Raw genomic sequence first — 12865 nt, 5'->3', positions numbered from 1 at the left:
TGGGTGAACACTTCCTGAACGACACAGTTGTCCAAATGGGGTGGGTTTGAGGATACGACTGTGAGTGAAAGAAAAGATGGAACTCTGGAGAGAGCAACATACAATTGTCCGTGACTAAAAACTGGTTTTGGCAGATACAGGCATATGGTTTTGAAAGTGTGTCCCTGTGCCTTATTAATTGTCATTGCAAAGGCCAATCTAACAGGAAATTGTCTGCGTGTAAAAGTAAAAGGCAAATTTGAATCTGATGGGGTCAAGTATATCTGGGGAATAAGGACAGTTTGTGAGGTAGGAGCTGTGATAGTTTTACACTCCAGTACATTGCAGTGAATGCTGGTAACAGTCAGTCTAGTGCCATCACAGAGACTTGCTGGCATGAGGTTTCTGAGAAGCATGACGACTGAACCTATTTTAATTTTGAGTTTATGCGGAGGCATGACATTGAGAGTAAGACTGTTAAGAAATTCTTCGGGGAATGAAACTTGATCTGCAGGATTGTCTTTGACGATGGAGGCAACGCTGGTGAAAGTTACTTTGTCGATAGGGATAAGTTTCAGTACTTGTTAATTAAGGTGTAGTGAGTCTTCATTGGTGACGCTTAATATATCTCACGTACTGAGTTGTTCCGGAGTCACAGTTGAGAAACACTTTTGAAATGAGTTTTAAGCACAGGGAAAAAAATGAACATTTGAAACATCCATAATGTAATAAACCACCAAGAAAAGTAACATTGCAACAATGCATGCTACGAACCAATCGCTGTAAACAGAAGTGAAAACAAAATCAAGCCCAGTGCATTCTTTAACTGTCTTGTCTGCCATATGCGTCCAGCCCTCTCTCTCTCTCGCGCGCGTGTGTCTCTCTCTCTTGCATGCCTGTGTGTGTGTGTCTCTCTCTCATGCGCCTGTGTGTGTGTGTCTCTCTCTCGCACGCCTGTGTGTGTGTGTCTCTCTCTCTCGCGTGCCTGTGTGTGTCGCTCTCTCTCTCTCTCTCTGGCTCACTCGCTTGCTGCACAGGGAATGCACAGGGAGAGACTGAACACGTGCGGAAATCATCGACGCGCATGACTGCTTAGTGAATTATTGTTGGTGGGCGGGGCTCTGTGAGTTGGCGGATGTGGCGCTGTCTTGCGTGCGCCTTGCTTGCCATGGATGGTTTCTGAGAAGCATGGCGACTGAACCTATTTTAATTTTGAGTTTATGCGGAGGCATGCCAGTGGGAGTAAGACTGTTAAGAAATTCTTCTGGGAATGAAACTTGATCTGCGGGATTGTCTGTGACAATGAAGACAATGCTGGTGAAAGTTACTTTGTCGGTAGGGATAAGTTTCAGTACTTGTTTATTATGGTGTAGCAAGTCTTCGTTGGTGACACTTAATATAGCCCACGTACTGAGTTGTTCCAGAGTCACAGTTGAGAAGTCGATGTCGCCATATAGTTGTTGAACGGGATCAGAAATAAAAGGAAAACAATGTGAAGGTAATGGACGTGGGAGGAGTGTTAGAGTTGGTGGGCGGGGCTCTGTCGTGTGTGCCATGGTCAGCTGCTTAGTGAATTGTTGGTGGGCGTGGCTCTGTCTTGCGTGCGTCTTGCTTGCCATGGACTTAATGAATTATATATAGATTATTAATATGTTTATATTGATTCAATGTTGGCAAAATGACCCAAGGTCTCCATTATTTATTTTAATAAGTAATGTTTTATCTTTTATTGTGTAATTTATCTATCATTTCAGAAAATCTTTAGAAAACCATGCACGAAGTGCAGGTCCTCTGTTGTTTTTAGCCTGTATATGCTGTAGCGTATGGAGAGACGTCCAGACCATGACAGTGCAATACCTTACTCGGCTGGGTGGCCATAATGGATGGAGCACATGAATAGCTGTGCAGCCAAGCCAGGATGGTTCCCAGCTTTAATCCCAGTCAAGGAGAAGCCATAATGGAAGGACCAAGGGAATCTGGATGTCGAGGAGAATTTTTTCCCCAAGACTGGACACCCAAAGGGTTGCCTGGGACTTTGGAAGGGTGACCCTGTTGGGGTCCTTGGGTGCTGCCAGGAAAAGACCTCTCTGTTATATGGGACTTACACTTGACCTGTAAAAGCTTCTGTCGTCCAATACTATGACACTGGAAGTACTCCCGGGTCCTCGAGAAAAGAAGCCACTCCATCGAAGAAAGGCAGTCAGAGTTGGAGTTGGGTGGAAGAGGGACAAGGCTTGCCTGGAGGAGAAAAAGAATAGTTGCTTTTATGTCACTTTTGAAGCCTTTTTGTAAGGTATTTGTGCAAATAAACCTTTTATTTAAACTGGGACTTGTGTCAGTGAGGTTGTGTCTGGGGTTTGAGGTGCTGCAATGCCCCCAGTTGGTCACAAGACTACACAATAAAGATAAAACTACAGAAGGTTTTTAATAATAAACAAAGAATTATTAAAATAAAATGTGAAATACAAAATGCATCTCTGCAAATGTCATTTTTATCTGTAAATAGCATTTGAAATAATATCTAAAACCTTTGCTGCAATGCTTGCTTTTGATTTTCATCTGAATAATGTTTCTCCCTTGCATGTATCCCATATAGGTGAATTATTCCGCTTTCCTGAAGCTTCATGGCCCCCAGTAAAACTTATTTACAGTGTTCTAGTCTTTTGTTGCCCTTTTTGCTCAGAATGCTTTATTCCAGTTTATCAGAGGCCTGAAGTGGCGTTTTGCTGCTTAACTCTTGAGGCCTTTTCACAGTATGGAAATCAGACGAATATTTGACCTGATGTTTGTTGCAAAATACATTCACACCAATTTCAATGTACTTCTTTTCAAATGTGTCTAACATATATACAGTGCCTAAAACTGATTTAGAACAGTATTCTTGATGATGATAAATAAAATATTTTGTTTGAAGCTGTATTAAAATGTTATTAATGAGTCAGGTGCCAATGTAATGCTCTCAGTTTCCATTGTAAATGCATTGATTTAATTCCAGATGTGTTCTGTAAAGTATGACTCTATTAACTCAGCATTGCTGGTTCCTGCCTTATTCTTGAGTTTTTCTTAAAAAATGTATCATATTTTCCCAATGAACCAGTCATACACATCATGTGTTCTGCTTTGGCAGATTCACTGACATTCTGAGAAATGGTGTATGCTTTTACTCAATGAACGACTGTATGAACAATAAACAAAGCATTTGTTAGGACGGAGCATGTGTTAAGACATGAATGTTTATGTATGTAAGTTATGAATTCACCGACAGTCATTTAGGCTTTCACAGAAAGTTTTTAATAATTTTATAATGCAATATCCAGTAGAAAAAGGTGAATTCCTTGTCTTTTTAAAGCAATTTATAAAAAAGTGAAGAGCAGTTGGACATTTTCTTCCTAGTTTCTCTCCTCTGAGTTCGTTTTGTGAAAACTTGCAGTGTGCAAAGTATGTGAAGTGGTAACTGAAGTGGCCTTTGTTTAGAGGGGATTATTAGGAAAAGCTCACCGTTGGATATCTGTGTTAATCAAGGATTAAACAAGCTTAAAAAAAACTGAAAAACATGATTAAGCTACTTTATGACAATAATGGTCTGATGAGTCTTAAACATTTGTGTCTAAACATCTTCATTAAAGAACTGAGAGGTTCTTGGCTGGTAATTATTGTTTTGTGGAGAAATAAGGAGAAATTAATTGAATTTCATTACATAGATGAAATCTTCACATTTTTTAATGACTGTTTTTTAATCCAATAAATCTAAAAATACATTTTCAAGTATACTCAGAAAAAAGTAGTAAAACTGCATTGCTCCAGACACCTTTGAATAGGGTTGCACACTTTGAGAAAATCAAAATAATTTTCTTGTGCAAATTAATTTTCAGGTGTAACATAAAATTTCTATTACAAAATATTCATACGATTGAATACTCTTAAAAATGAAGGTTCTTTAAGGGCACTTTACTGGGTTCTGTAGTTCTCCACAGCACCACTGCTTGACAAAGAACCGTTTCATTCTGGCTTGGGTTCTTTGTATATGAAGCTGCCTCTCTGGGCTTTGAAAAGGCTCCTAATCTGTGGACAAAAACAGAAATCTTTAATTTCTTTAAAATCTATTGATAGGTGATGATCAAGAAACAGATTGTGAACACCTAAACTTAATCTGTGCTCTTGTGTACAGCAAGAGTCCTATTAAAATCAGGAAACCGTTGGTGTTTTGCAATTTTCGTATCATGTGTTCATGGGTATTTATGGACCCTGTTACAAATCTAAATAAATAAAGGTTCTTTCTGGAGCCTTCATGTGGATGGTTCCTTTGGGAACAAAAATGAGTTCCCATATGTCATTGCTCTGAAACACAGTGCTGACACCAGTTTTTATAAGAGTGTACTTCTATGAGGAGGTGTAACGTTCACCTTCTTGACATTGACAGAAGTCTGGACAGAGCAGGAGTCTGGACTGGGTGGGTTCTGCCCTGTCACCCTACACGATTTATCCAGTGATTTTCAGTCACAGACTTCATTTACAAGATTTTAGGGGGTTTTGTAACCTCAAGTTGTGTAATCTGACATCCCCAATGACTCAGTCAAACCAGTCATCATGGACTCATGTAGTTTGTCATTCCCTGCAAATACTAGTTGTGTATTCTGACATCCTTAAGCAAGGAGACAAGCAAAAGTAGTTGCCAGATTTGACATCCTCTCTGACTAGAAGCCATGTAATTTGATGCTGGCTTAAGTCAACGTATTAAATGACCTAGCATAGCATTCCCGAAGCAGCTTAATCCAATTCAGCGTTGCTTGAGGCTGGAGCCTATCCCAGCAGCTCTTAGGAACAAGGTGCCCATCCATCACTGGAAAGTTATCAAATTAAATAAAGGCAAATGAACTGAAAAATTCACATGGAATTGTGTGGGTCATACTGAAGGTGCCACCCTAGAATAAAACCTATTTTAAATTGAAATGAAGAAAGTAAAATAGTTAATATTTAAAGAAGGATTTAGAATGGTTGAATGATTTTTTCATAGATTTGGCATAGCTATAATAATATTATTTCATTTAAAAAAAATGAAATGTTTTTCCTTTTTAATTGGTCTAATATGTTCAGTTCAGTGAAACGTTTCACTCGTAATGGTTTGCTATTTTAGGAACAGAACAACATTATTAGAGTAATAGCTGTATAGTTTACTGCATGTACTATAAAGCACAGGCAAACTCATTGAGGCCCATACACATTGCAATGCATGTATATGCAAAATACATTTTGAATGTATTAAAATAGGCTTTTTTTTTTCATTTTTTCAACCCATTTATTCCACTAGAGGTTGGAGGCTCTTCCACAATAGTTTTTCACAGTGCATGTTCTCACAGACTCTTGAACATGACATAACATAGTATCCTCAAGCTCACGTAATGCAGCTCTGTGTTGCTAGAGGGCCATAGCCTATGAATCTCTGCAGCCGGGAGCCTCCGCCCTGGAGCTCTAAGTAGGTGGAGCTCTATTACTTGACAGCACTTGGCATTATTTAAATTGGCTCACCCTCCCACAACCCTAATCTTAGCCATAGTGTAAAAGGGCAGAGCTCTGGAGGTCCACAGCTAGACTCTAGTGGTGCCCATTGGAGTCCGCTGCACCTATTTGGATTGCCCAATTGTGTTCACTCCACTTACTTGGAGCACCTGGTTAGAGGCTCTGGAATACAGAGATATGTATATTGTACAGTATATATTTGAAGCCAGTCAGTCTTGGTGCCCACTCACACACACACCCACATTCTGCTTAGGATGAACCTGATGTGGATGTTTCAGGGAAACCCGAGTACCCAGAGAAGAACAACTCATAGATGGGAGAAGGTGCAAACTTCAAATGTTGAATTGCCTTGAAGAGCTTTGGCCATTATATTAGGGTACAGAAAAGGCAAAAGCAAACTATAGCCCACAAAAAATATTGATAGACATGACTACTTTTTTCTGTTTGTAATCATGATCTTTAAAAAACAAAATAACCACGCTATTTACAGGGTATGATGTCATTGCATTGTGAGCACCGCCCTAAGGCAGTGCTATAGCAGTTATTTTTTAATATAGCTAAGAGTACAGGCAGGTTAAGTGACTCGATCTGAATTACACAGTCAGTCAGAGGTGAGGATTAAACAGACCACCTTGGTGAGGAACACATACTATAGATGTTCATTACTCTAGTTCTATTCATGAACCTTTAGTCATAGGCCGGACTTTCAGCTAAGGCTTCCTGCAAGCTAATGAACTGAACCTTTATGTTTTACATTTGTGAAAAGTTAACATTTAAAGACTAATGCTCCTGCAAAGTACGAGTCATGCTGGGTAATAGGCAATACAGTAATTATTTTGCAGTAAATAACAAGATCTGATCTTATTTCGACAATTGTCCTAAGAAGAGAATCGCTTACTGTTTTATATGTTCTTGTAGTAGTCGTAGTCGTAGTATTGTGTGCCTGACAGAGTGTCGCTGGGAAAATTGTGTAAATTGTTTGTTTTCATGTTTTCCCAGTTTCTCATATTATTCACACTCTAACCAACTAGTTAAAGTCATGCTTATGATGACTTCAGTATTGAAGAAAAAGTCATTCTTGACTCTTCACTTCAACTACTATAGGCTTTTTGAAAGATTCAGTCAGGATGTCCTACATGTTTCTGGTCTGGGTCAAGTCTAGAGGCCCCTTAAGTTTCTGTATTTCCATGTTACAGTCTTGGGTTGAAAATATGGAGAAGTAATAGCATATGAAGAGAACTAATCCTGGAGATTTAGGCAAGATAAACTGTGGTAATGGGCTTAATGTGAATATACAGTGAACAAGGCACCAAATGTTTGTCATTTTTCAGTTTTGCTCTCCATCCTGTTATGTCTGTGTATGTATGTATGTGTGTATATATATATATATATATATATATATATATAGTATATATGGTGGTGCTAAGTATGTTGCTTTGGATAATATTTTCAGATTTTGCAGCAGGATGCCTAATTTCATTCATTATGTCTGAAGGTCTTATTCATCTTCTTTCCATTTACTTCTCTTTCAGAGAAAGCTGTTTATCCCCTATCAGTCCAGAAACATGCCCCCTTGTCCAGTCCTTCGTCTGCCCAAACCGAGTGTTTGTCATGGACAGCCACGTCCAGCTGAAGACAGGTCTGCAGACACAAGAGAGACACCTGTTCCTCTTCAATGACATCCTGGTCATCGCCAAATCCAAGTAAGTGTATTCAGAAAACATGGATGGAAAATTCATGACATTTTACAATTTACCCCTGAGTAGACAAAATTTACCTCCTGGGGGGGAACTCATTGTTTAAAGAGTGCTGCCTTTTATTTCTGCATATTTTTTTTTTGTTCTCTATTTCGCCTTATACAATTTCTTGTATTAGGAATTTGTTAGTTTTCGCATACCCCTTGTGGTCAGAGTGCAAGTTCAGCCATTGTACAGCGCCCCTGAAGCAATTATAGGTTAAAGGTCTTGTTCAAAGGCCCAGCAACAACAACAACAACATTTATTTATATAGCACATTTTCATACAAAAAGTAGCTCAAAGTGCTTTACATAATGAAGAAAAGAAAAATAAAAGACAAAATAAGAAATTAAAAAAAGGCAACATTAGTTAACATAGAAAAGGAGTAAGGTCCGATGGCCAGGGTGGACAGAAAAAACAAAAACAAAACTCCAGAAAGCTGGAGAAAAAAATAAAATCTGTAGGGGTTCCAGGCCACGAGACCGCCCAGTCCCCTCTGGGCATTCTACCTAACATAAATGAAATAGTCCTGTTTGTAGTTAGGGTTCTCATGGAGTCACTTGATGCTGATGGTCATACAGACTTCTGGGTTTTAATCCATCCATCATTTTTGGAACATCATGGTACTTAGAGTAGATGGTGGTGGCTTGTGCCACCACCAAAAGGACACCGGAAAAGGAAACAGAAGAGAGAGTAGGGGTTAGTACAGATTTTAGAGCCACCATGAATAGTTATTATAATGAATTGGATATACAGAGTATCAGGATAAAATTACAGTGAAGTTATGAGAAGGCCATGTTACAGTAATGTGTTTTCAGCAGTTTGTTAAAGTGCTCCACTGTATTAGCCTGGCGAATTCCTACTGGCAGGCTATTCCAGATTTTAGGTGCATAACAGCAGAAGGCCACCTCACCACTTCTTTTAAGTTTTGCTCTTGGAATTCTAAGGAGACACTCAGTTGAGGATCTGAGGTTGCGATTTGGAATATAAGACATCAGACATTCTGATATATAGGATGGGGCGAGATTATTTAAGGCTTTATAAACCATAAGCAAAAATTTTAAAGTCAATCCTGAATGACACAGGTAACCAGTGTAGTGACATCAAAACTGGAGAAATGTGCTCGGATTTTCTTTTCCTAGTTAGGATTCTAGCAGCTGCGTTCTGCACTAGTTGCAAACGATTTATGTCTTTTTTGGGTATTCCTGAGAGGAGTGCGTTACGGTAATCTAGTCGACTGAAAACAAACGTGTGACCTAATTTCTCAGCATCTTTCAATGATATAAGAGGTCTAACTTTTGCTATGTTTCTTAAGTGAAAAAATTCTGTCCTAGTGATCTGATTAATATGCGATTTAAAATTTAGATTACAGTCAACAGTTACCCCTAAGCTTTTTACCTCCGTTTTGACTTTTAATCCTAATGCTTCCAGTTTATTTCTAATAGCCTCATTGTATCCATTATTGCCAATCACTAAGATTTCAGTTTTCTCTTTATTTAACTTGAGAAAGTTACTATTCATCCATTCTGAAATACAAGTTAGACATTGTGTTAGTGAATCAAGGGAATCGGGGTCATCAGGTGCAATTGATAAATACAGCTGTGTGTCATCAGCATAGCTGTGGTAGCTCACATTGTGCCCTGAGATAATCTGACCTAACGGAAGCATGTAGATTGAGAAGAGCAGTGGACCCAGGATAGAGCCTTGTGGAACACCATATAGAATATCATGTGTCTTTGAGTTGTAATTACCACAACTAACAAAGAATTTTCTCCCTGCCAGGTAGGATTCAAACCAATTTAAGACACTGCCAGAGAGGTCCACCCACTGACTAAGGCAATTTTTAAGAATATTATGATCAATGGTGTCAAATGCGGCACTCAGATCTAAGAGGATGAGAACATATAAATGGCCTCTGTCTGCATTTAGCCACAAATCATTTACTACTTTAACGAGTGCAGTTTCTGTGCTGTGATTTGTTCTAAAATCTGACTGAAATTTATCAAGAATGTTTATTGAGGTGCTCATTTAACTGCATAATGAAGAGCAGAGGGGTCGAGATTATTTTTCTTAAGTAGGGGTTTAACTACAGCAGTCTTAAGACAGTCTGGGAAGACCCCCATATCTAATGATGAATTTACTATGTCAAGAACATTATCAATTAGCATGCCCGATACTTCTTTTAAAAAAATTGTTGTTATTGGGTTAAGAACGCAGGTGGAGGGTTTCATTTGAGAAATTATTCTATGTAAATCTATCCTAGTGAAAGAGTTCAATTTGGTTATAATGGAATACTGGAGTTTAGGAGGATCCTTAGTGTTGGGGAGATATACTATGTTATTTCTAATATCATTAATTTTTTGATTGAAAAATACAGTGATAGCCTCACAGGTTTTACTTGAAGTAATTAGGATGCATTCCTTTGAGTTACTTGGGTTTAACAGACGATCAATCGTAGAGAATAAGACTCTGGGATTACTAGCATTGTTATTTATAATCTTAGAGAAATAGCAGCGCCTCTCAAGACGGACTGTGTTATTGTATTCTGTTATTTTAACTTTTAATATTTCATAGTGGATGGTTAGTTTAGTCTTCCTCCATTTATGCTCAGCTCTACGGCATGCTCTCTTTAAATCAGACACTCTTTGGGTCTTCCATGGTATAACAATGCTAGAAGATTTTTTAACTGTCTTTTCAGGTGCAACTATGTCAACAGCAGCTCTCACCTTAGTATTAAATCTTTCCACCTTATTATTTACATTATCCTTGCTATTATAGTTGGCACTATAAACGGACTGATTGCAAAGTAGGATCTCTTTTGGCAGTGACAGGGATTTGAACCAGCAACCTTCTGGATACCAGCACAGATCCTCAGCCTCAGAGCCACCACTCCGCCCATAGTTTTACCTTGAGCTCTCCTGCTATGCATTTATGATCTTCTAATAATTTCCTGACGAAACAAGAATCTGTTTTCCTGACAGTCAACTATCTGGAGATGTAATTTGCAAGGCTCAAACCATGAAATCCCAACCTTACACTGTAATTTTAACACATGGACAGGCCATTGTGCAAGCACCATGCTGACTGACATTAAAGTTGTTGTGACAAGAGGCAGCCATCCACTGCCAGAGCACCACACAAGAGACAAAGGGAACAAGAATATATCACCTTCATTAAAGAATTAGGGTTTCTTTCTTTCTTTCTTTCTTTCTTTCTTTCTTTCTTTCTTTCTTTCTTTCTTTCTTTCTTTCTTTCTTTCTCCTGAACTCCCTTATTCTTGCCCAAATTGTCTTCGGGATGAGATCAGTTTTATCCACAGTATTTCAAATCAGTATTTCATTTAACTTCTGGGGTCAAATGTGGTGTGTTTGTACTCCACTGAACTACCTCCAGAATTCCTTGATATTTTACCAACCCCTGAACTTTCAGATGTCCTTAAAGGGCCAGTCTTCTGAGTACCTCACCAGTTGTTTGCTATGTCAAAGGCAGACCACAGTCCCTTACATTTCATCCTAAGACTGTGGGTCCTCTAAAAGCAGTCAATTTTGATACCTCTGGAGTTTCATTGCTGAATTCACTCTGTTCACAAGGACAGGGTCAGTCGGCCCTGGCAACACCAGAGTCATCAGCCTGCTAGCAATTCAAGTCAAATCAAGGACATTGCATCCTTCTCTTCATGTTTCTTCTAACTTCCAAACATGATGGTGCTCCTACATGCTGCTATGAATCCAGGGCACTCAGTACAAACAGAAGTTGCCACATAGGTTCACGCACTGAAATATACAGAAACCATCTGCTCATGTGGCTTTCAGTTGAACTCTCAAGGAGCTCTTGTTTCTTCCCATATTGTCCACACAGGTGGTGCAGTGGCAGTGCTGCTGCTATGCAGTAATGAGATTGTGGGTTTGCTTCCTGGGTACTCCCCATGTGGAGAGTGCTTTGAGTAGTGAGAAAAGTGCTGTATAAATGTAAAGAATTATTTATTATTATTATCCCCAAATCCTGTATGTTATTTTGATTGCCAACTCTAAACTGGCCCGATGTGAGTGAGTATGCCCTTGTTTACCCTGCTTTTGATTACTGAAAATTAAGACAAACTCCATGAAATACTCATTTATTTTCATTTTTTCAGGTGAATCCTTCATGCATTTAGAGATATATACTACTACTCTGATAATGCAAAAATGAGAAAAGTTGCCATGTATTTTAGTAAAAATCATTGGGTAGCTGTCTAGGCTTCCTTTCAGCCAATGCAGATCCCTACAGTAATAATATAACATAACACCGTCAAGCCTGCGTAATCCAATTCAGGGCCGTGGAATGAACCCTGGATGGGAAGCCATGGATCCATGAAGTAGGGGCTCTAATAGGTGCTCTGCCATGCCACCCTAAATAAACTGGAAAGCAAAATAAAGATGGCACCTGGAGAGTGACCACAAAAAAAGCCATGAGACTAAGAGTATGGAACTCCAACCTGCAGAAGTTCTTTTTTTTTTTTTGTATACAGTACAGTATATTCATATAATTTTATTTTTTCGCCTTGCATCACATTGCACCCTGATGGCATCATTCTTTCCACATTTTTTTATGGCAGTGTGAGGTCCCTTAATCATGGTGATATGGAAATTCAGAGTACGGGGAGTGAAAAGAAACAGATCGGCCTCCTTGGATATGCAACCTTGAATAGCACACCATATTTAAAAAGAGGATTGCAGATTTACAGGTTAAGGGAACTTTCACAGTTTGTAATGCACCCATCAAGGTCTCCATAGCAACCCGTTTTATTTGACGTCATTTAATTATTCCCAGTTATTTAGACGCCCCAGACTGCCAACTGGAACTCAAGAACCAATGCCTAGAGCCCCACCTGATTTTTTTTTAGTCAGTTTTACAGACACTTAGTCAGTGTAGAATAAATGTCTCTGCAATCTTTCCAAAACATTTTTTCTGCATTAAAAAAAATGTTCAAACTGTAAACGGAAATGTGAACTCACCTAAAATGAAATTTTTTTCAGTTAATTCAGCTTGGTTCCCTAGTCACAGTTTATACAAAGAAATAAATAATATTCAGCTTAGCTCATGACACAGAATCCCAAATGTATTACTTTAGTTCCTGTGAAATTATGAATTCCAGGTGGCACAGGGATGTAATACCACTCCACAGCTCCTGGGACTCGCGTTCAAACCCTGGCCTAGTCACTACCAGTGTGCAGAGAGCGCCTCTTCTCTTCTCTTCATGCTAAGCATTGATTTTTTTCTGATTACTTCATTTTCTTCCCACATAGTTAAGAAGTCAACCTAGCCTTCACTATAATGAGATGTTCCTGATGACTTGGGCTGTGAGGCAACAGCCCTGATATCTGCTGATATCTGCTGAAACAGAGTTTTTGAATCTAATTTTAGGATCATGGGGAACTGGAGCTTCTCCCAACAGTGTCAGGTGAAAGGTAGGAAGCAACTCTAGGGGTAAGGCCCCCTCACACATACACAGGGCCAACTTCAGAATTCAGAATCAGGGACTGAACTGACAGCTTTGGGGTTTAAGGTTCTCAAAACTGACCCAGGATAAGAGAGAAAATCAGGATCCTTGTTGGACAGGCATGCAGACATGAGGAGAATGTGCAAACTCCATA

At 39.1% G+C, this 12865-nt stretch overlaps 1 protein-coding gene across 3 annotated transcripts in view; it reads left to right on the top strand.

Annotated features, from left to right (window-relative positions):
* The window catches only part of arhgap20 (Rho GTPase activating protein 20), a 138571-nt gene that overhangs the window by 74398 nt on the left and 51308 nt on the right, over window positions 1-12865 (top strand). For all 3 annotated transcript variants that reach the window (XM_028800609.2, XM_051926173.1, XM_051926174.1), the window contains exon 3: window positions 7029-7199. In XM_028800609.2, the coding sequence (XP_028656442.1) occupies window positions 7029-7199 (171 nt within the window). The remainder of the gene's footprint in view (window positions 1-7028; window positions 7200-12865) is intronic.

The sequence above is a fragment of the Erpetoichthys calabaricus genome, chromosome 4, assembly GCF_900747795.2.
Source record: "Erpetoichthys calabaricus chromosome 4, fErpCal1.3, whole genome shotgun sequence".
In the NCBI taxonomy this organism is placed as follows: domain Eukaryota; kingdom Metazoa; phylum Chordata; class Cladistia; order Polypteriformes; family Polypteridae; genus Erpetoichthys; species Erpetoichthys calabaricus.
This window is presented reverse-complemented; position numbering and strand designations above follow the sequence as displayed.